Genomic DNA, 21,093 nt, shown 5'->3' on the forward strand with positions numbered 1-21,093 from the left:
GCCAAGGTCCTTGGTCTCACATCTGTCAACCTGTGACCCACGGGGCCCGGTGACAGTCTGGGTCTAGTAGTTTCCCGTCCCACCCAGGGGCGCTCGGTGTAATCTTGGGGCTCGCGCTCACGGGTGCGCAGGTGTCAGCTGCGGGATCGCGTCCTACATGAGCTAACCAGCAGCCCCGTTTCCCGGAGCCCCCGTGACACGGACTCACAGGCGCCTGACACAGGCGGGCGTGTCGGGTGCTGTCGCTGAGGGAGCAGGTCGACCCCGCAGGGGTCACCTGGCGTGTACGTCAATGGAAAGGTCTGCTTGTCCCTCTGCAGAGGGGACAGGCGTGTGCCCGAGCCCCCCGTCCCTTGGCAGGCCTCACTGGAGAGCTGCTGACGCTCCTCGTCGACCTAAAGACACTGGTCGTCCGTCGTCCCCCCCGCCCCGCTGACTCCCCTCGACGCTGTGGAGGCCGCATCGGCCCCCCGCCCGGAGACCGACAACCTGCAGCGTGGGCCAGGCCTGCCCTGCGCTTGACCACAGGCGTCAGCGCGTGGATCTGACTTTTCAGTGAAACAATGAGCACACACACTTCTATAGTGGAGCCGCTTCTCTGCCTCTGGCCCCAGCCCAGGGTCGAAGGGTCACACCATTTGTCTTTGACTCATTATGCCCAGCTGCACCGTGGAGTCACCTGGGGAGCGTTAAACTGACGCCCACGTGTCTCCGTCCTGCCTCCAGGTGCTTGGTTTGGAGGGCGGGCCCGTGGCAGCATGCTGTCAAAGCTCCCAGGTGGCTCTAGTTGATGCCGGGAACCACAGGCCTAAGCCCTGGGTGTTGCCCTGTCACCCTACCAGCCTCCCAGCTCCAACCCCCCTCCCTCTACACGGCCAGCCCAGGGCCACGCCCGCAGCAGGGGCGTCAGCTTCCCTGCCGTGCACTGCTCCCCAGTTCCTGGTCTCACTCTCATCTTGGGTGTCTCCAGGTGAACCGCTGGCCCATGTTCCTGGCCAGCACCCTTCACTGCATGGTGGGCTCACAGGAACTCGTGAGGCTTCTCTCTGACTAGGCCCGCTCCTTGGCCGGCCCCAGACTGGTTCTGGCAACAGTCCTGCTGAGTCAGTCTGTGGGAAGTCCCCCATCCCCATCTGAACCCCGGGGGGGGGGTCTCTGCTCCAGCTCCTCGGCCCCAGCCCTCCACGCCTCACCCGCAGGCGCACCCTCAGTGGAAACCCTGCTGACTCAGTTCCTCCGAGGATTTCCCTGCCTCTGGGACGGTCCTTCCCCCGGGCCCCTCCCCCTGAACCTCACTTTCTTCACTGTGCTGGTGTGACTCCCGCTTTGCTGCGTGCAGGCAAGTCCATCTGTGTGCCCCGCCAAAGCAAAGCCCCAGGGCGGTGTCTTCCAAGGCTTCTGCCCTGCAGTCCAGCAAGTGGCCGACGTTTTCTAACAGAGGGGGCAAAACCTTCCATAAACGGTTGAGTGTTTTGATTGTGTGACCAATGAGTCCCTTGGCGATACGGACCCCTGGTTTGGCTGCCAGTCATCAATGGAGAGGCAGGAGCTGATGGAAGGAAAACTGGGTTTATTCAGGAGCCGGGGACTTGGCGAAACAGGGACTCTGGCTACGAAGGCCGGCGCTGCTTTCGGGGGCGGGGCAGGTAGGGCCAAAGCGGGGCCCACCTCCCTGCGGGTTTCCCGAGTAGAAGGGGAGCCGGCCTGGGGCCGCCTCGCCACGAGGTGAGCTCCTGGGACTCCAGCAAAGGGCAGTGTCAGAGCCGTGTGTGAGCCCGCAAGTCACCGTCGTCAGATACACGGGTGGGGGCTTACACGGGGAGTGCTCCCTGCCCTCCCGCCTTCTCACTGCCATTTGCTGAAACGCTGGAACCGACCTGCCGGGGGCGGGGGTGGGGGGCGGGGGGTAAAAGGGAGGGACTGAGAGGCTGACCGGCGACGCTGGCCAGGGGACAGGCAGGTACGACCCTCGGGCCTGGCCTCGCGTCTCTGGGGGTCCGTGGGCGCCCCGAGGTCAGGGCGCGGCTGCCACCTAACGATTCGGGATGAACGAGCCACAGCGAACGAATGCAACAGAGCGAGTTTTTGTAAACGGGGAAATGCGCTCCGCAAGAGGCAACAGATATCGCCGGCCTCAGAAACGGCTGGAGGCCGCCAGAGGAGCTCCGCTCCGGGAGCCCTAGGGACCGACGGCCCGAGACTGCGCACAGGCAGGACGCCGCGCGCCCCGCCCCCGCCGCGCGCCCCGCCCCCGCCGCGCGCCCCGCCCCGCCCCCGCCGCGCGCCCCGCCCCCGCCGCGCGCCGCGCGCCCCGCCCCGGATATCCGGCCTGATCCCAGCCCGGCCTCGGGGCTATGGCGCTTTGCGAGGGGCTGGGCGGCGGGAGCTCTCTGCTCTGGCCTCGGGTGCTGCTCTTCGGGGATTCCATCACCCAGGTACCGCCGCCCGCCCGTCCGCGGCCCGCCTCTCGCCGAGCGGGCCTCTCAGGCGTCCTCGGCCACGTCCCCGCCCAGAGCCGGCGTCCCGGCGTCCCCAGCGACGGCCCGCGTTTCTCCCGTGTCACCCGCTGCCCCGTGCCCGGCGCAGGGCGCCCCGAGGCCGGAGCAGTTGGTACCGCTCACGGCGACCTCAGTGGGCGTCGCGTCCCAGCGCCGCCGGCGTCCGCGGAAAGAGCCCGAGTGGCTCCCGCTTCTCGTTCCCGGGCCCCTCCCGCGTGCTTTTCTGGAGGGTTTTGGGAAGCGCCCCGGCGCGCGGGCTCCGTGTCTTCGGCGGCGGCGGTTCTTCCCCCCCCCCCCACCCCCACCCCCCGCGGGACCTGAGTGGCTCCCGCGCCGTCGGAGCGCAGCGCCTTCCGGGTGGAGGCCGGGGGCCCGGCCCCTCGGCTTCCTCGGGGGAACAGGCCGAGCCCGAGTACAATGCTCTCGAGAATGACATATACAGGAGGCCACGTTTTCACCCAAGATCGTTTCCACTCACGTTAAGGAAAAAAATTGGGAAAAAATGTCATTTCAGAGGGAGTACATTTTTAAAAGTTACTCTCCCTTGGTTTTATTTTTCTAACATTCAGAAATACCTTCCCTAAACCCATTTTTTGTGTGTATGCCAATAATTGGTAACACAATTTCTAGGCATCGGGGCCTAAGATCCGCGGGATTCCCCGAGTCCACAGGAACGTGTATCAGGATGTCCCGCGGGGTTCTGTAATTGTCTCACTGATCCTTGCACCTGTGGGAAGGTGGTCGCGCGCGGCTTCATTTCCTAGCCCCACATACACCTGGCTTCGTCTCTGGTGCAGAGATTTCTCCGCAGCTGTCACAGATAAGGCTGACTAGTGCCGGGCGTCGCCCAAGCCTGCGCGGCTGGCTCAGGAACCACCTTCCACTCCCACAGCGCAGCCCAGCCGCAGTGCAGGGACCCCAGGTGGCCCTGGGCAAAGCGCTGGTGCAGGCCAGGGCCGGGACCGCCCGTGCACAGACGGGGAATTGCTGACCGAGATGCCCCTTGTTTACTAAAGTGCCCTGGTCACCGGATGAGTACTAACCGGCTTTTCCTTCTTCAGTTTTCTTTCCAGCAGGGTGGATGGGGCGCGTCCCTGGCTGACAAGCTGGTCAGGTGAGTTCAGTCCGGCCCGTCCCCGTGTGCTTGGTGATGGAGAGTGACGGGCACCCCCCACCCAGCTTGGCTGCCCTGCCCTAGTCAGAATGGGGGTGCTGGGGAGGAGGGGGGCCCTGGGGGTTTGGGAAGAAGGATTTCCGCCTCCTTGTGAAAGCAAACCCTGTACGTTGTGACCAACGCGTCAAGGGTTTGGGTCCAAAGAATTCAGTTGTTCACCATGGAAAGGCGACCAGTTCTTTCTCCGTTACTATGACGGGTATGAATGAGTTAAATGATTAGCGAGTTCAATTTGAAGAATGTATTCTTAACCCAGAGTTTGGATAGAAGTTTTTTCCTCCGAAATTCTTTATAAAATACATCAGAAATAGTGATGATTTTGGTACTTTGTCAAACTTAAGTGTATGCTGAGGAATTCACTCACAGGGAAACAGGGTCCCAATTCAAGAGGTTAAAATAAATATTTAGAAGTATTTTCCGCGTTGAAAACAGCAGACACAAGTATCTGGGGTGTCGGTAAGCTGTCGGCGGGAGCTGTGTCTTCGCCTCCTTCAGGAGGAACAAGCCGATGAGCTTTCATGTCAGTGTAACTAACACACCGAGAAGATACATTTTGTTCTTAAATGTGAAAGGTGTTTTTAAAAGTCTTCACCTTTTCCTTTTATTTTTATCCTCTAAACTAGAAAAAGATCGATCCTCCAGCTTTTTCTATTCCTAAACGCTTTCTGTTTCAGCGGACTTAACCTAAACACGTGCAGGTGCGTCATCCCCTCCCTCCCTCAGCTTTCCCGTCTGCGGAGTGGGGCGGGGCGGGGCTGCAGGAGCCACGTGGGGGCGCGCACCAGGTGCCCGAGGCTGTTTAAACCACCGTCTCGTCTCACCTGTGCAACTACTCCACAACACGGAGTGGTTTTGTTATTCTGCCCGAGTCACAGCTGACGACAGTGAGGTGGAGAAGGTGAATGACAAGGTCCTGCTCCCGTGCTGGGCGGCCGAGTCGGCACACCTGGGCTCGCTCAGGTGCCTAGAGCATGGCAGTGCTTTTCCGTAACCCGGTACTTCCAATTAGTCCATTAACCTCTTCCAGACAAAGAGAAGGTGGTGTTGAAAAATTGTTCAGATGACCTGAAAAGCTCCAGGATTTGAAATGTGCGATGCAACATTTTAAGTGTTTACTTTCACATTAACTGCTTCACGGTTGGTTTTAGCACTCACAGCTTGTCGGAATGGATAGGGTACAGGTGCGAGTCCTGGACGACCACTGGGTTAGCGGCTGGTTCTGTGGAACGGAGAGCAACTACAGGAGAGGACAGAGTTGGAGACAGTGCATGGTCCCTCGTGCCTTGTTCTGGAGCTTCGCAGCAGCACCCTCTGTGCTGCAGCAACAGCACTGCTGGCCCTGGCCACCGAGAAGGCCTCCCCCTGCCCTGGGCGCACCTGTCTCCCCCGCTCTGAGGTGCCCCGGTGCGGCCAGGGGCAGCAGCCAGGCCGGGGGCCGGACTCGGGGCCCTGCGCCCGTGTCCTTCAGCCAGGTAGCCCTCTGGAGAGACGAGGAGGCCGCTGGGGCCGACAGGCGACGTCCTGGGGGTGCTGCCGGGGCGGCTGGGTGGGAGCTGTCACCTGCCGTCTCTCCTGAGGGGCCGAACCGCTCAACAGTTCAGCTCCTTCCTCTTTAGCCCCAGAGCTGATACTTGTTTCTGTTCCACGCCAAACCGCCCTTTTGGTGGGCACACCTGGTCTGAAGCCATGGCAGCCCTGGGCCCCTAACGCCCGCTTCGGCCATCGGGCTGTCGGCACAGCTCTGGCTGGTCGGTTTCAGTGTAGCCCAGTCAGCACGCCTGAGGGTTATCCACACGCCCCCCGGCCGCCCCCTGTCCTGCCCGAGTGGCTGGTGGTACATGTGAAGTGCATGATTGTGCCCGTAGTGATGTCTTTGTTTACATTCAGGAGAGATCTTTGTTCGTTACAAAAGCGTTTTAACAATTCTTAAATCCGTTAAACCTCTGAGAATATTGATTGTAGGAATTGATTGTAGAATGAACCACATCAGCTGGCTAATCATAAACTGAAATCTAAGGTTTACTTCTGAAACAACCTTTTACCGGGGACGACTTCCAGGCCCCGGGCTCCGGAGCCGGGGCCAGGCTTCAGCCAGCCACGCGGCACTGTGGCCCGGTCGTGGGCGTTTAGAAGGGAGACGGTGCCTGTTAACTCCCTGGGTTAAGCTGAAACACACCTACTGTGCTCACTGAAGTGACTTAATCGAAGCAAAACGATGGGGTGACGCTGACGGGTGGAAGGAGGGTCACCCCCGTAACCTGTGTTCCGCCCCCGTGCGGGCGTGTCTGGGAGTAGGCGCTCTAGCTTCCACCCAGTTTTTTTCAGTGCTCTTTTTTAGTCTCTTGGGTTTTATTGTGATCTTCTACTCAGCGTTGCTGTAAAACTGAAACTCTAAGAAAGCGGTCTATAAAACAGTCTCAAATACTCTGTGCAGGCCTTCCAGTGAACCACTGTCACATTCAAAGTCCAGTTTATTATTAGTGACTTTTTATCTGGCTCTTGCTCAGATGAATGCCTCCCCGCAGTAAACTCCACTCGAAATTCCCCTTTATTGGTTTGAGGGGAGGACACATCGACTGGTTCTGCCCATCTGGGCGGTGTGGGGCTGATCTAGTGGGCGCCCTGCCCCAGGTGGCACCCAAAACCTCGAGTGTGGGGACGGCACTGGGAGCGGCTGAGCTGCCCGGCCAGGCCTGCAGACGCCCTTTTCGGAGCGCCCGCTCTGCCGTGCGAGGAACCAGCTGCTCTGCGGGCTGGGCCGTGCCCTTTCCCTGCGGTTGTCTGTCACTCTCCGGGCCGTGCGGGCTCACCCCTGCCTTGGCGCGGCCTGTGAGCGGCGTGCGTGGCTGTGCGGCCGCGCTGACCAGAGGGGAACCGGGTGGGCGGAGCGGGGGGCCCGAGCCCGGTGCGCGCACACACCCCAGAGAGAGGTCGGCTGCGGGGTGGAAGCAGACGTGTCTGCACTTCATCTTCGAAATCTTCTCCTTTCAGGAAATGTGACGTTCTGAACCGCGGATTTTCGGGCTATAACACTAGATGGGCCAAAATCATCCTCCCAAGACTCGTCAGGAAAGGGGGCGTCCTGGACAGCCCGGTGGCGGTCACGGTTTTCTTCGGTGCCAATGACAGCGCGCTGAAAGGTAGGGGCGTCTGTGTTCACCGGGTTCCTCCTCGCGGGTCGGCGAGCGCCGTCGCGTGCTCCGCTGCCTCGTCTCCGGACCCACGGAGTTCCCTGAGCGCTTACGCACACCTCTCCTGCCCGCCGTGCCGCCGGGGAGTTCTCTTCCCGCCCTCCTTTCTGCACGCGGGGGGCAGACCCGGTTTCAGGCCCTGAGGGTCCGGAGTCGGGGGGCACTGTGCTCGGCCTGGCCTCCCAAGGGGGGCCGGGGGCCGGGCGGCAGAGGGGGGCTCGGGCGGCAGGAGGGGCTCAGGCGTGCGCCCCACACAGGAGTCACACTGACTAGAGCAGCTCGGGGCAGCCCCACCCCGGGTGCAGCCTGCGACCCCGGGTGACAGCAGCTGGTCTGAAGGACCCCTGTTGTGCCAGGCCGCGGCCTCTGTCGCTCCCTCCGGGGGCGGCGGGAGAGCCTCCGCATGGCGAGGAGTCAGCCTGGACGAGGGGGGCGGGGTGGTCGCCTGGCAGAGGTTCCTCCAGGGCGACAGCGGCCTTTTCCTGCTGCCCGTGGGCACCCTGGGGACGTCTCAGGTGAGGCCTGGGCAGGGGACCCACTGCCTGTGCGCGGCAGCAGGCTCGTCGTGGTTGCAGCACCCGTGGGGGCTGCCAGCCAGCTACGTGGGTTCGAGTGAGGTCATTTCCCCATGTCTCCATGTAGAGTTTCTCTCCAGTGGTGACGTTTTACCAGGTTTAAGACAGCAAAAATGCTTTGTAAGCATAAAAGCAATGGAGGAAATTGCAAAGGAAGAAAATATTTTGTGAAATAAAATAGTTTGTCTAAAAAAAACAATTTAAAAAAATGACACAAGGAAAATATTCCCGAAAATATGGTAGACAAAAGGTTGATGTCTTTCATGAAATCAAGAAAAATATTAACTCCAATAATGGGCAAAGGCAGGAATAGACAATTCACAAAGGACAAGTTAAACAAATACATATTTTAAAATGTATGAAAACTTGTTCCCCCCAAAATGCAAATTAGCACGTGGAACTTTGGGTGTTGACCCAAATAAGACGGAGGTGTAAGCGGTGAGCCTCACAGCACTCTCTCCGAGTGCCTGGCGGGCACGCCTGTGCTTTCCAGACAGCTTCTGGGCCCTGGACTGCAGCCCAGTGTGTCTCGTGTCTCAGCAAAACCCGGGGGTGCTGCACGGCCGTGTGGCCGCCTTACCAATACGTCGGTGCTTTTGAGGACTACCGAAGGAAACACGCGTGTGATGTGGTGTGAAAAAAGCATAGGCGGGTGGCGTGTCTTCACTGCGGCCCCCCCTGAGAAAAAGCACAGCTGTGGGGAAGGCAGGAAAGACGTGCGTGGAGGCGCCTGCTGGGTTCCGGGGGGGGGGGGGGGGGGGGCACGAGGGGCTGATTTTCTGTCGCCGCACTCCCGTGTAGCCCGCAGGCGGCCTGCAGGGGGCTCTGGGACGCCCAGGGGAGCCCACCTGGAGTCGGCCCTTTGCGGCCGTGGCAGCAGCGGCAGCACGAGGTGACCAAGTGCTCCTTGGGGCGGGCACCTGGCCCTCAGCGCTGGACACACCGGACTGAGCTGACCTAACTTGCAGACACACCTGCGAGGCGGACCCCGCTCTCTCCCCACCAGGGAGAGATGGGACAGGTCCGGAGAGGCCGAGCCCTTGTCCGGGGGCGTGTGGCTGCGCGGTGGCCGAGCGGGATGGGCCTGGCCGCCACTCCACAGCACCCCTCCCCCACGTGTCCAGCCCGACCGCGACCCATGTGGTCACAAGAGGAGGGAGACAGCACCAGAGCCTTGGGGGTGGTTTCCTAAGGCCTGTGTCCTTGCGCCCTTCCCCTCCCCCGGCCTGGGTGCTGCACAGTTGCCCAGTGACGACGTGGCGAGCTGTGGGCACCTGGACGAGCACTCACCTTAACTGCCCCTTGACCTGGAGGTGTCCCTGTCGCCCCGACAGACGAGAACCCCAAGCAGCACATCCCCCTGGACGAGTACGCGGCGAACCTGCGGAGCATGGTGCAGTACCTGCGGTCCGTGGACGTGCCCGCCAGCAGGGTCATCCTCATCACGCCGCCCCCGCTCTGCGAGGCCGCGTGGGAAAAGGAGTGCCTCGCGCAAGGTGAGCCGCCGCCGCCGCGGGAGCGGGGAGGAGAAAGGGGGCCGGTGCCGGTGCCGGTGCCGTCCAGCCCGTGTGCACAGCCCCTGGGGCTGTGTCGGTCCGCACTGGCCTGTGTTCGCAGTCAAGCTAAGGGGTGGACGCCTAGCTTCCGCGGAAGCAAACCGAGAACCTTCGGCACAAGAGTCAGAGCCTCGCTTGGGTTCTCTGCCGTGTGCCTTCCGGACTCCAGGGTGCACGTGGAGCCGCGGAGGGCCGTGCAGACGCTGAGCGGGCGTCTCCGGGCTGACGGCGGCTTTCCACGCGGGGCGGGGGCGGGGAGGCTCAGTGCCTTCCCACTGAGGTCCCGGCTGGGGTGTTCTCCCGACCCCCCCCCCCAGTAGTGGGAGGTGCCTGCCGCAGGCTGCCTCACCCATTTCAGTCCGCGTGGCCCTTTGTCCATCTGCCACCCCGTGACTGACGCCTCCCTCCAGGGAGCGGAGCGCTCCTTCCCCCAAAACGCCGGCTCTGCAGGCGCGGTGCACAGCAGCGCTCCGGGGCCAGGCCCCTCCGCGTCACGTGGTTGGGTGGCTGCCTGCGGCTCTGGGCACCGGCACCAGGCTTCTGCCCCGCCCCCGGGTCATGTTTGCCCCCCCGGGCGCTGTGCCGGGGCCCTGGCCAGGGGCTCCGGGTACAGAAGTGACTGGAACCTGGGTCCTGCCTGCTGGGCTGGGGAGGGAGACGACCAAGTGGATGGGGGTTTGCGGCGATGTGGCGAAGGGCGTAGCGGAGGGGCTGGTGAAGGTCTGCTGAGAGCGCTGGGGCAGGCCCCGTGACGTCAGGGAGCCCCGCCCCCCGGCGGAGGTGGCCGGAGCGCCCTGGGGAGAGTGCGGGAGGCGGGCGCGGAGCGAGGCCACCGCCTCGGGCAGCAGGTGCTCTGCTGCAGGAAGTGCTCTCGCTGAGCACTGGGGGGCTGGCCCCGGGGGTGCAGCGGGCGCCTCCCAGGCTGCGGCTCCCGGCCCTGCGTGCTCACGCGGTCGTCCGTTCCGGCAAACGTGTTTTAAGGGGGATGCGGCAGGGAGAAGTCAGTATCGAGAACACAGCAGGCACTGTCACAAGAGGTTTCACTTGTGCAGGTGTGTGCACTGAATCTTGGTGTCACGCACATTTTTTACTTCCGTTTCCAGCAGCCAGGCTCGGGAGCTATCGGGCGTGGTTCTTGTGTGGTCTGAGACTAGCAGCTAGGCACCCCCTGGGAACTCAGGGCCCACCTGCTGAGTCCGAGGTCCCGGGTGGAGCCCCCGAGTCCTCCAGGTGACCCTTACGTGCACTCAGGCTCGAGACCCGCCACGTTGGACTGGGCCAGCTAACTAGGACCCACGGGCTGCCAGGGAAGCTGTGCTGGGAGACTGCTGGTTTACAGACTGTGGCCACCCCTCAGTGACTCTGGCAGGGCCGACTCGCTGCCAACAGAGACGGTGTGCCCGCAAAAAGAACTGGCTGCCTGGTGATGGGTGCACTCCCTTCCTGCTGCTCCCTTCTCTGGTGATCACCTGCAGTGATTTCTCCACGACGCTGCAGTGGCTCCTGGTCCCGTGTGTAAAGATCTCGGGGTCTCACCATAGCCTTCCGCTGTAGTGCAGGCCTTCCTGGCCGCTGGCCTGGCCTCTCCGGCTTGGGACCTCCGTCCAGGGTCCTCAGGAGGCCGTGGTGAGCCCGGCCTTGTGCTGTCCCCAGGCCCCCAGCTGACCCCACCGGTCCATAAGTCCAGGCCTGTTGACGGGACGGAGAAACCGTCCGGGTCGGAAGCAGCACACGGCCCAGGACCTGGGCCGGGCGGTTGTCACAGATCCTCTCTGTCCCCCACAGGCTGCAAGTTAAACCGCCTGAACGTGGTGGCTGGCGAGTACGCCAGCGCCTGCCTGCACGTGGCCCGGGACTGCGGGACGGACGCGCTGGACCTGTGGACGCTGATGCAGAAGGACGGCCAGGTCGGTGGCTCGCTCGGTCCCCTGGGGTGAGCAGGGGGCCGTGGCAGTGACCGAGCAGGCCAGACAGCCGTCCCTCTCACCGCTGGGAAAGCAGGGGCGGAGAGGAGGAGTGGGGAGGCCCCGGGACAGCTCGCAGACCTGCTGGGCCCGGCTCCCCTGCCGCGGGCCCCCACCCGTCAGGGCCGCACACGGGACGAGAGGGGCCGGGAGCGGTTCCCGTGTGAGGGCGCCCGGGCCCAGTTCCTTCACAGCGCGCGTGCGGGGAAGTTAAAGCTCGCTGCCGGCCAGACAGTGAGTTTAAGTAGAACGTGGTGTCAGCTGAGGTTTGTGTGGGGAGATGTACGTAGCTCCAATTACTGCTTTTAAATCAGAAATCAGAACGCCCCCTTCCCAATGGAAAGGGAAGAGGAGCGACACGCAGAACCACAGAAGAGCCCCTCGTGAGAAGAGCCCCTGAGACAGACACACCCACGTGGGCCCTGGCTGTCCACTCCCGGGCCGTGCACAGGGGACACGCGTCCCCCTCGGAAACCAGGACCCGTGAGCCGCCGCCGAGTGCAGCGGGTGCAGCACCCAGAGCTCCGAGTCCGTCTGCGGAAGCTGCGCCCCACTGGGCCTGCGGCTGTCCCCCGGCCCCCTGCAGCTTCCGGGCAGAAGGTGCTGGGACTGAGCGGCCGTCCTTGGAGGTCGTCTGAGCCAACGGCCTGGAAGTGCCGTGAGAGGCGGCCCCGGAGCCCTGGTCTGAGTCGGAGCTACCGTGCTGCCCGGGCTCTGACACAGGGTCGGGCTGGAGCTGCGGGAAAGGCCTGCACCCACCCATCCCGGAGGAGGAAGGGCGCCAAGGACCTGGGCGTGGGGACCGACTCCCGCAGTCACTGTCCCGGGCGGTGGCCCAGTCCTTTGCTCCCCGTAACCTGCCTGTCACTGTAATACCGGGACCAGAGGCAAAAGGGCCCCTTCGCAGCAGCCAGGCGCCTGCTGTCCGTTCCACTCTGTGGTGTTAATGCGCACGCTTGCCAGCCGAGCGCCTTCCTGGAGCCGCTGCCCTGGGAGGGCGTCTCCGCCCAGGTCCTCGGGGCCGGAGGCCACAGGAAGCTCGGTCTGCGTGCCCGCCCGCCCTCCACACGCAGGGCTCCCGGCTTGGCACACGACTCAGCCAAGCGCTGAGGTGCTGCTGGCAGCGCACTGCGCCCGCCTTTAACCGAGCCCCTCTCCCCTTGACAGGACTTTTCATCCTACCTGTCGGACGGACTGCATCTCTCCCCGAAGGGAAACGAGTTCCTGTTCTCGCACCTCTGGCCCCTGGTCGAGAAGAAAGTCTCCTCCCTGCCGCTGCTGCTCCCGTACTGGCGGGACGTCGCCGAGGCCAAGCCCGAGCTCAGTCTCCTCGGCGACGGGGACCACTAGGCCGCGACGCCCCCACGCGCCAGAACCCCAGGATGACTGACCGACCACATACTTTCTTCTCAAGCCTAAGCCTCTGCTCACGACCCTGGAACCAAACCGCCGCCGTGGGGAACCACGGTTAATAAAAGCACTGTCCCGAGCGGGGGGTGACGATGGTGCTCAGTCTGCTGGTCGCCGCAGCCTGCTGGTCGCCGCGGCCACACACACGCCCTGAGCCGCCTGCTGCTGCCACGAAAGGAGAAAAGGTACAGACGCTTCCGCTTTCTAAAAAGTTAATTTTATAAAAAATGATTTCCTTACATTCAGCTGGGAACTGCTTCACTCTCAGACATACACCGCACACCTTACATCAGATTCCAAAAATGTAACTGAAGTACAAGAATACCATCGTAACTAGTTAAAAGACAGCAAATACCACAAGGTACAAGTTCAAGTATTAGTGTAACAGGAATCTGCGTAACAAACATCCTTAGAGAAGAGACACTGCGTTTGTCACAGGTTTGGTTGATTGCCCTTGAGGTTTGTACGTTTCCTCATTAAAACGTGCTGGCTGGGGAGCACGTGTCGGGACCTGCAGGGGGGAATCAGAATCCCACCGGAGGACGTGTCCTCCACAGAGTGCGTGCACGCCGTCCAGAGCCCTGAGGCGGGAACGGCGCAGAGGGCCCCCGCAGGCCCACGCCAGGGGCGTCTGGGACGCGCTCCTGTGCGGTTACAGCCGAGGGCCGAGAGGGGCGGCGTGCCTGCCCCGCCCCCCCCCCCCCACCGCTGACCACCACCGGTCCTCATGGCCAGAAGGAGCTCACGCACCCCCTGAGCCCCTAGTGTTCAAAACAGGTGGCTGTGCTCTGACCCTGAAGCAGTTTAGGGTTTGTGAGTTTTTAAGCAACAGTATTAGAAATACATGAAAATACTTAAAAAAACAAACTGCGTCGCAAGTTAGGGCCCTAAAGAATGGGCAGGACTCTGGGACTCGCACCGTAAACTGGAGGGACTTAATCTAGAAAGAACCTTAGGGTTCTACAGAAACACGAACGCAAATTGTTCCTTCCTAAGTGCAGCTGTGCCGCACTCCCTGCCGGTGGGGACGCTCCCTGCCGGTGGGGACTCTGGGTCACACCTAGAGACAGAACCTCCGCTTGGGGGAGGACACACACCTCGTTTTCACTCTGTCTTGTCTTGGAGGCCAAAGAATAAATTAGGCTGCGTCCCAGCTGTCCTCACGGGTCACCGCGCCGTGCCCCCGCCCGTGCCCCTGTCCCCCCTCCCCGGCAGGAAAAGGGAACCGGCGCCCCCGCTCAGCACTGGCACCAGCACAAAAGGCCAATTTACAAAAACGTAAATACTTCGACACGATCCAGCTGTGTGTTCTGCTTCTGCACCACAGGTTGAGGATATCTTAAACAACAAAAACACTAAAACCTGACAGCCTCCCAACGAGCCAGACTCGCCTCACCTGTCCACGCGGGAAGGGCCCAACCCCGCAAGTGTGTGCACGAGGCATCCACACACACACACGAGCACCTGCTGGAGTCACGCCCTTGTCCCTCCCAGACCTTCACAGAAACCTGGGAGTGGTTTGGGTCAAGTAACGCCCTGCACACTCAGGCCGGCCGGAGAGCCCGGGACGCCGCCCCGCCCCCGGGGCTAGCACTCGGTCTCCTTGCTGTCCACGCGGTTCTGCCGCTGCAGCTTGAACGACGAGGCCTTCTCGCTCCTGGTGACCGGGTGGTCCGTGAGGTCCTCGAAGGACTTGGCGGCCGTGCTGCTGCTGGGGAACGGGTCCTTCTCAAAGCCGTCCTCGTCCGCGTGCGAGTCCGTGCTGGGGTCCTCCTGGATCGTGTCCATCCGCTGGTGGTCCAGTTTCGGGGCCGCGGGCACCAGGGGCAGCACGGGGACGGCCTGCAGCGGCTGCAGGCGGCCGGGGGTCTGCGGCCCCGGGAAGGGCTTGATGATGCGCACCGACGCCGAGTCCATGCTGCTGAGCATCTCCACGTTCTGGAGAGACGGGAGGAGGTCAGCGGCGTCCTTCAGCACCGGGCAGCCTTCCCGGAGGCACCCTGGTCCCTCCCACCCAGGGTAAACGCCCTCAACCCGGCAGTGACTGGGAGGCTCGCTTTCCAGGGGCCCAACACCTGCCCAACAGAGAACTTGTAACGATTCTATCAAGTTCAGACCTCAAGGAAAAGACCTCAAAATGCTACGTCAGCAGCGCTTGCAGAGCTCGGGCGCAGGCAGCTGGGGGGGGGGGGGAGCGAGCAGCACCTTCTGTCCGTGTCTCCCTCCACCTTCGCCTCCCATGTTGTCCCTGGACTTGACCCCCACCCCACTGACCCTGCCTGCTGCAATGGGAGTCCCCTCCCGCAGCCACGGGGCGAGGCAGCTGGGATTGTACGGGAGGGCGTGGCAAGGCCCCCTCCCCCCCCCCCCACCCGTGCAGCTGAGAACAACTTCCTCAGGCGTACTCACCACGCTGGGGTGAAACAGCGACAGAGACTCGTACTGCTTGTCCAGCTTCTTGTCCTAGGGCGGAGAGAGCAGGGAGCCGTTCTCACACACGGACCTCAGTCACGCGCCCACTCCCCACAGGCCCCCCCTCCTAACACGGGGGGTAACTGAGGAGTCTCAGAACGCCGTCTGCCCCGGCCTGGAAGTGCCGCCTCCGCAGGGAAGGACCGTGTTTTCTGTTGGTCCGGAGGCCAGGTCCAGGTGGTATTTCTCTGAGCGATTTCCCGCCGTGGGCAGGAGGGTCCCGAGGGCACCCACCTCCTTGACGTCCAGGCCCGGCCTGTGCCAGAGCAGCGCTGGCCACAGCCGCAGGTGGAGGGCCAGGGGGCTGGGCCTCAGTGCCCAGCGCACCACAGCCTTAATATCCTCAGCTGTCTCCAGGGTGCTGTGGCCCCAACTCCTCTCGGAACTGGGCCTCCTCACCGACACCCTACTCTTGCAGAAGCCTGAACACAGGGTTCCACCCACTGCCCCACGTCCCTGCCTGGGGTGACACACCCGTGAGTGACAACGGGCACCAGGCAGGAGGCTGAGCCCGCGAATCGAGGCCTGGCCTCCAGCCCAGCGGCCCTGGAGGAGCTCTGTGGTCGGAAGGAAGCGGGCCCTCCCCCCTCACGGCAGCTTTGCTTGGAAACCAGGGATCGGGCCTCACAGTCCAGCAGTGTAACCTTCACCACTAACAGAGTAGATTTCACGCAAGTGACAGCACCCACAACGGAGGGCACGGTTGTCCCTCTGCCAAGGCCACCCCCGTCACCTGTAGAGACAGCGCTGCTTCAGCCCAACTGCTTGCTCCCTCAAGTTCCCTCCCTGCCCCCCCAGGCCCATCAGGCTCAGCGCCCGGAGGAAGGGCACCTCGGGGCCCCGCCCTGGCCGGAGAAGCCAGCCGTGAACACTCGTGCAAGTGAGCTGGGCCGGGATTTTCCACACGCCCCCGTGGGGGGCCCTGCAGGAGGGTCAGTCCACACGGAAGCCCAGGTCTGACCCCCTCGTCTGCAGAAGACGAGCCCTCACGTCCGGAGAAGCGAGCCAACAGGTCTGTGAGGACGGCTTTGAAACACAGCCCTGAGGTGATGAAGCACCGAGGGTTCCCCAGACAAAGCCCAGTTCGACGTGCCAGCTGGTGCTCGTTTGAACGAGAACGAAACGACAGCTCACTCCCACCGGCCGGAAGGGCCGTGCGGTGACTCCAGGACGTGGACAGTGCGGGGCACCGCCAGACAGTGCCCTGGGCTCAGATCACCTGACTCCTCAGAAACCACACGAGAGCAAAGCACCCAGAGAGGGAAATCCTTCACGAGGCGGTCAGCTAAGCTCTCGACGAGACGCCCCTGGGAACGCCTGATTCTGGTGAGAATCAACCGTCTCGTCCGGAGAGCCCGGGAAGGGCGGCTGCAGCGCCCCGTGGGAACGCACCGTGCACCCGGGACTGGAGCGGCTGCAGCGCCCCGTGGGAACACGCCCGGGACCGGGGCGGCTGCAGCGCCCCGCGGGAACGCGCCCCGTGGGAACACGCCCGGGACTGGGGCGGCTGCAGCGCCCCGCGGGAACGCGCCCCGTGGGAACACGCCCGGGACCGGGGCGGCTGCAGCGCCCCGAGGGAACACGCCCGGGACCGGGGCGGCTGCAGCGCCCCGTGGGAACACGCCCGGGACTGGGGCGGCTGCAGCGCCCCGCGGGAACGCGCCGCGTGCCCGGGAAGGGCGACTCACCACGCAGTGGACGAGCACGCTGAGGGGGATCCAGACCGCCAGGGAGAAGACCAGGACGGAGCCGACGATGTTGTCTGCCAGGAACTTCCCTGCGGACAAGCGAGAGCGCTGGCGTCGTGACCAGGTCCTGCGCCAGTCTGACTCTCGGGGTGCTCAGGGCACCACCGCGGGGACAGGCGGCACCGGCTGGCGCGCGGGCCCGGCTCAGGGAGGGGCAGCAGCTCCCGGCAGGTCCCCAGGGCGGGGGTGGGCGGGGGGCGTGGGACAGAGGCTGCTGGTGCCCATGCTTATGACGGCAGCATTGCTCTCTGGGGTGGACCTCTGTGCCTGAACTCCCTAAGCCTAACCCTCTGGGCCCCAGAGGGCAGAACACCTCCTGCTCCTGCAGACCCGGAGGCCCGTGTGTAACCGAAGTTCTGCACCAGCCAGCGTGCAGACTCACCCGCGGCAGGACCGAGCCACGCCACACTGCCGCGGGCTCCCTCTCTTAGTGGGGAAGGAAGCGCCGACTCCCCCGTCCGAGGGCTGCGTCCACGCCGCACGGGGAGGGGAACGTCTCCACCTTCCGCCCCACCCCGTGGTCGGAGCGCAGGAGCGCGAAGCCGCGCTTTTCAAACATCCCCGCGGAGCCCGGCCCCGCTCTGGGCGGACAAGCGCCCGGGGAACTGCCTACCGAAGGTGTTGATGCTCAGCTGGTCGATGAAGTCCCAGAAGCGCTCGATGACGTCCTGCACCCGCTTCTCGCACTTGCCCTGTGGAGCGAGGACAGCGTTACCCCCAGGAGAGCCCCCGGGGGCAGAGGTTGGGAAAGCCGGTCTGCTGGCAGCCGGGCCGCCTGGGGAACGCTCGCGCACACCGCCCCCGGCCAGGTCCCGCACGGAGGAAACCGCGTCTCTGGGCAGAACAGAGGGTCTGACTTGGGTGGGTCAGATGCTTCTAGACTTTCCCTACTCGCTCAGCACCTGCTTTAAAATAAAGACTTACATTTCTGCTATCTTGATCAATTTTAGAATTAACCTAGAAAACCAAATAATCGGGACCCTCTGCCCCAAACCAGCCAACTCTGCCAAAGCCTCCCCACCCCCGCCGGTCTCTGGACTCGGGTCCCGCTCTGGAGCGAGTGTGCTGGAGGGCCCCACCGATGCCCGCGGGGCGGGCCCACACGCCTCCTACCGCCCCCGACGGACCCCCACGCGAGCACACAAGGCGGGGGAGGACATGCGGCATCCGCACAAAGCCGAGCCTTCACAACGTCACAGCCCCCGCCCTGCCCCCCCGGCAGGTGCGGACAGCAGCCGCACAAGAGGAGGGGAGGGACACTCACGTTCACGTCGCAGAACCCCACGGTGCAGGGCTTCCCCTTCCGCAGGAACAGGTTCCTCTGCTCAGCGTCCACGTAGGGCACGCAGCGGCCCGCGGCGTCCCGGCAGCACACCTTGCACGAGTTGTCCGTCTCTGAAAAGAGCGGGCGGCTGGGTTTCCTCGGAGACGCGGCCGTCCCTCCCTGCGTGGCGTCCCCCACCCCCGTCGTGCCCCCACGGGGGATGGAGAGCACTCCCTTCTTACAGCCGGAGCTAATACGGCCCCCATCCCGCCCCTCGAGAGCACGTCTGAGTGCACCTCCTCAGTCCCGAGCAGAGGCCGCGAGGTAGGAAGTAACTGCTGGGAAACGTGTCCTTTCTCCCTGGAGCAAAACCAGACCACTCCCCACTCCCCCAGTCCGTCACGCAGGACGCCGCCTTCGCCCCGGCCCCGGTGGGTCTAGGACGCCCTGGAAGCCAGGGCTGCAGACTCAGCTGCCATCCGGTGGGTGTGGCCCCGAGTGCCCAGGACAGGGGCCCAGCGGCCTGAGGGGGGCGACCCCCCCCCCAGGCCAGCCTCTGGCAGCGCGTGGGGACAGCACCCACACGGACAGCAGACACGCCCAGGAAGTCAGCTGGCAGGTAACTCAGCACAGACTTCATCCGGGCGGGTGGGCATTCACAGGCACCGAGACCGAGGACACCAAGAACGGGGAGCTGCCTCAGAGGGAAACCAGGCTTTGTCGCGTCGGTCACATGTTTCCGGGGCCCTCGCCGTGTGACCTCTCGGGCCCCCTAAGCCTCCTGCCACCTGCTCCATAGTGTCTGCTCGGCACGGGCCGTGTCCCCGTGCTCCTCTGCACAGCCCTCCACCCGGAGGGACACGGGCTCCGTCGTGAAGGCGGCTGTTGGGGAACCAGCAGACCTCCCTCTGGGCTGGGGCGGCAGCTCGGCCCCGTCGCTCCCAGAGGCCCCCCTCAGACCCAGGGGCTCCCAGAGAACCACGGACACCTGAGGACCAGCGTCTGACAGGCCAGCACGGCATCACCGCCCATTACTAAGTGCAGCCCCTGCGCAGGCACCTGGCAGGGGGCAGCGGGCAGCCCACCGCTGGTGGCGGGCACCCTGAGGTGGGCCGGTCCTGGAATCAGCTCTCTCGGGTGAAGTCTTAAAGGAGCCGCACCGTTCAAGGCCAACAGGACCAGGCAGCTTGCTGCTGCTGTTAGCGTGTGGGGGACGCGGGGGAAGGGCGGCGTCGACAGACCTCCACCCACCCATCACCCACAAAGCTCCCTCCTAGCCGGCCCCACGCCGGCCACAGGGTCTGAGACCGTGCAGACAAGGTGGAGGAGCCAGGGCCTGGGCCCCGAGGCCGGCCGGTCTCACACCGGCACGCTCTGCTCTGCGCCAGGCTGCCTCGGGGGGCCGCGTGCTCACCGTTGCACGCGCAGGACTCCAGCTGCTGCTCCCTCTCACAGAAGGGGATGCACTTCCCGTCCTTGCACTTGCCCAGGTCCAAGCACACGGTGTCGTCCTCGGCGTCCCCGGGAGGGGGGCACTCGCTGCTGTTGCCTGGAAGCACCGACAAGCAGACACCCATGAGGCACGGCCCCCAGGCCCCCAGGGCGCACCGCCCTCGCTGTCCCGATGGGGAGCCCTGGCCTCGCAGGAAGGCGTGCCAGGCCCTCCGAGGGTCCCGAATGTCCACCCCCGCCTCGCACCTGCCCTGCGGTGTGCTCCTCTCACACGTGTGAACATGCACACATGCCGTGGCCACCAGTAAAACCGCACCAGGGCCACAGCGGGCGCTACACGCAAACGTCCTGTGGGGGCCACGTGCCGGGACAGCCGCCTTCTCCCTCCAAGGCCTGTCCCACCTCAGAGCGCTGGCTGTGCTGGTCCCTCGCCCCTCGTCCCTAATCTTCTAGGGGGACTGGGTGGCTTGTGTCACCCCCGAGCTTTTGCCTCCCAGACCCCCTGGACCTGCCTGGGTCCCCTCGCCCCGCCAGGCCCCACCCCACACGCCTCTCTCCCGCCGGGGGCGGTTTCTGATGCACGTTTCTCTGGCTGAACCCTGCTCTCTCCGGACGTCCCCCACACCGCCCCCCGCCCCCCGCAGCTGTGCTCCCCGGCAGCGCGGGCCTGGCCTGCTACACAGGACTCAGCCTGCATCCAGCCCTACCCCCTGCACGTCCCCGTCCACGTGTCCTGAACGAGTCAGGGGGTCCGAGGACAAAGAAGAGTCATCGAAGGATGTTATGCTCGGGAGAGAGGACGGAACGAGGGACTCGTTCTGGAAAACGCACGGCACAAGCAGGGAACAGCCAGCGGGAGAGCGGAGGGAACGCCGCGATGGGAACAGTGTGGTGCGCCCGGGCTGGGGCGGCGGGGGGCGGGGGGGCACGGCCTCTCCGCTGAGGGATGGAGCCAAGCCCAGGGTCTCGACCACGAGGTCTGTGGGGCTGTCAGCGGTGCCAAGCCTTCTGGGGGGACCCTGCAAACCACGCCCCGCGGGGCTGCGCAGCCGCCTCTGGTCTGCGGGGCCCTTCGCACCCAGGTGCTCACTCCCTGGGCCGCCGAGACTCTCCTTCAACAGCCGGCCGCGAGTGACGGCGAGCCCCGTGCACACGGGCAGTGAGGGTCTGCACTCCACTGCGCCCGTGCTCTCAGCGCGAGACGCCGCCCCCCAGACGCACACACAGGGCCCCGTGGGTCCCCGTTACTTCTGGTCTTGAAAGACGGGACTCAGGGTACCCGCTCGTGGGGGAAGGGCAGGAGCACAGCATCGCCTCTCTGCCGAGGGCCCCTGCACTCAGCAGGGCGACCGGAGCTCTGTCGTGGCGCAGGTCGCCGGGCCCCGCCCCCCGCCCCCAGGTGTTGATGCAGACGGCCCAGGCAGGGGACCAGGAATGTCCACGCCCCACGAGACCCTGTCTCTAACGGGACACGTGCTGCCGCTGGTGCGGCCGCTTCCTCACAACGAGCGTGTCCCCTGCTAGCTGCCGCCTCGTGTAAACTATCGCAGGGACAAAAGGCTGCATGCTAAGAAGAAATGCATTTTACCAAACTGCTAAACTCATTTAAAAAGAAAACATCTCCCCGGCTAGTGTGGCTCAGAGGATTGAGCACGGGCTGCAAACCAAAGGGTGGCTGGTTCAATTCCCAGTCAGGGCACCTGCCTGGGTTGTGGGCCAGGTCCTCAGGAGGGGGTGTGTTGATGTTTCTCTCCCTTTCATTCTTCCTCCTTTCCCCTCTCTTTAATAA

General features: G+C 64.0%; 2 protein-coding genes across 3 annotated transcripts in view; one reads left to right on the forward strand and one right to left on the reverse strand.

Annotated features, from left to right (window-relative positions):
- The first annotated feature begins 2,293 nt into the window (after window positions 1–2,293).
- On the forward strand, window positions 2,294–12,780 carry IAH1 (isoamyl acetate hydrolyzing esterase 1 (putative)). Its single transcript, XM_028515352.2, has 6 exons — window positions 2,294–2,435; window positions 3,560–3,612; window positions 6,664–6,812; window positions 8,773–8,934; window positions 10,780–10,901; window positions 12,126–12,780. Exons 1-6 carry the CDS (start codon window positions 2,355–2,357, stop codon window positions 12,306–12,308), a joined length of 750 nt encoding a protein of 249 aa, XP_028371153.1. The 5' UTR covers window positions 2,294–2,354; the 3' UTR covers window positions 12,309–12,780.
- The window catches only part of ADAM17 (ADAM metallopeptidase domain 17), a 38,092-nt gene continuing 29,565 nt past the window's right edge, over window positions 12,567–21,093 (reverse strand). Inside the window, exons 14-19 of one of the 2 annotated variants that reach the window (XM_028515350.2) lie at window positions 19,267–19,401; window positions 17,853–17,983; window positions 17,202–17,280; window positions 16,529–16,617; window positions 14,778–14,831; window positions 12,567–14,306 (exon numbers count right to left, since the gene is read on the reverse strand). In XM_028515350.2, the coding sequence (XP_028371151.1) occupies window positions 13,956–14,306; window positions 14,778–14,831; window positions 16,529–16,617; window positions 17,202–17,280; window positions 17,853–17,983; window positions 19,267–19,401 (839 nt within the window). In that variant the 3' untranslated portion in view covers window positions 12,567–13,955. The remainder of the gene's footprint in view (window positions 14,307–14,777; window positions 14,832–16,528; window positions 16,618–17,201; window positions 17,281–17,852; window positions 17,984–19,266; window positions 19,402–21,093) is intronic. The other variant, XM_028515351.2, reaches the window with a different exon arrangement.

The sequence above is a fragment of the Phyllostomus discolor genome, chromosome 6 (genome assembly GCF_004126475.2).
Source record: "Phyllostomus discolor isolate MPI-MPIP mPhyDis1 chromosome 6, mPhyDis1.pri.v3, whole genome shotgun sequence".
NCBI classification, from domain to species: Eukaryota; Metazoa; Chordata; class Mammalia; order Chiroptera; family Phyllostomidae; genus Phyllostomus; species Phyllostomus discolor.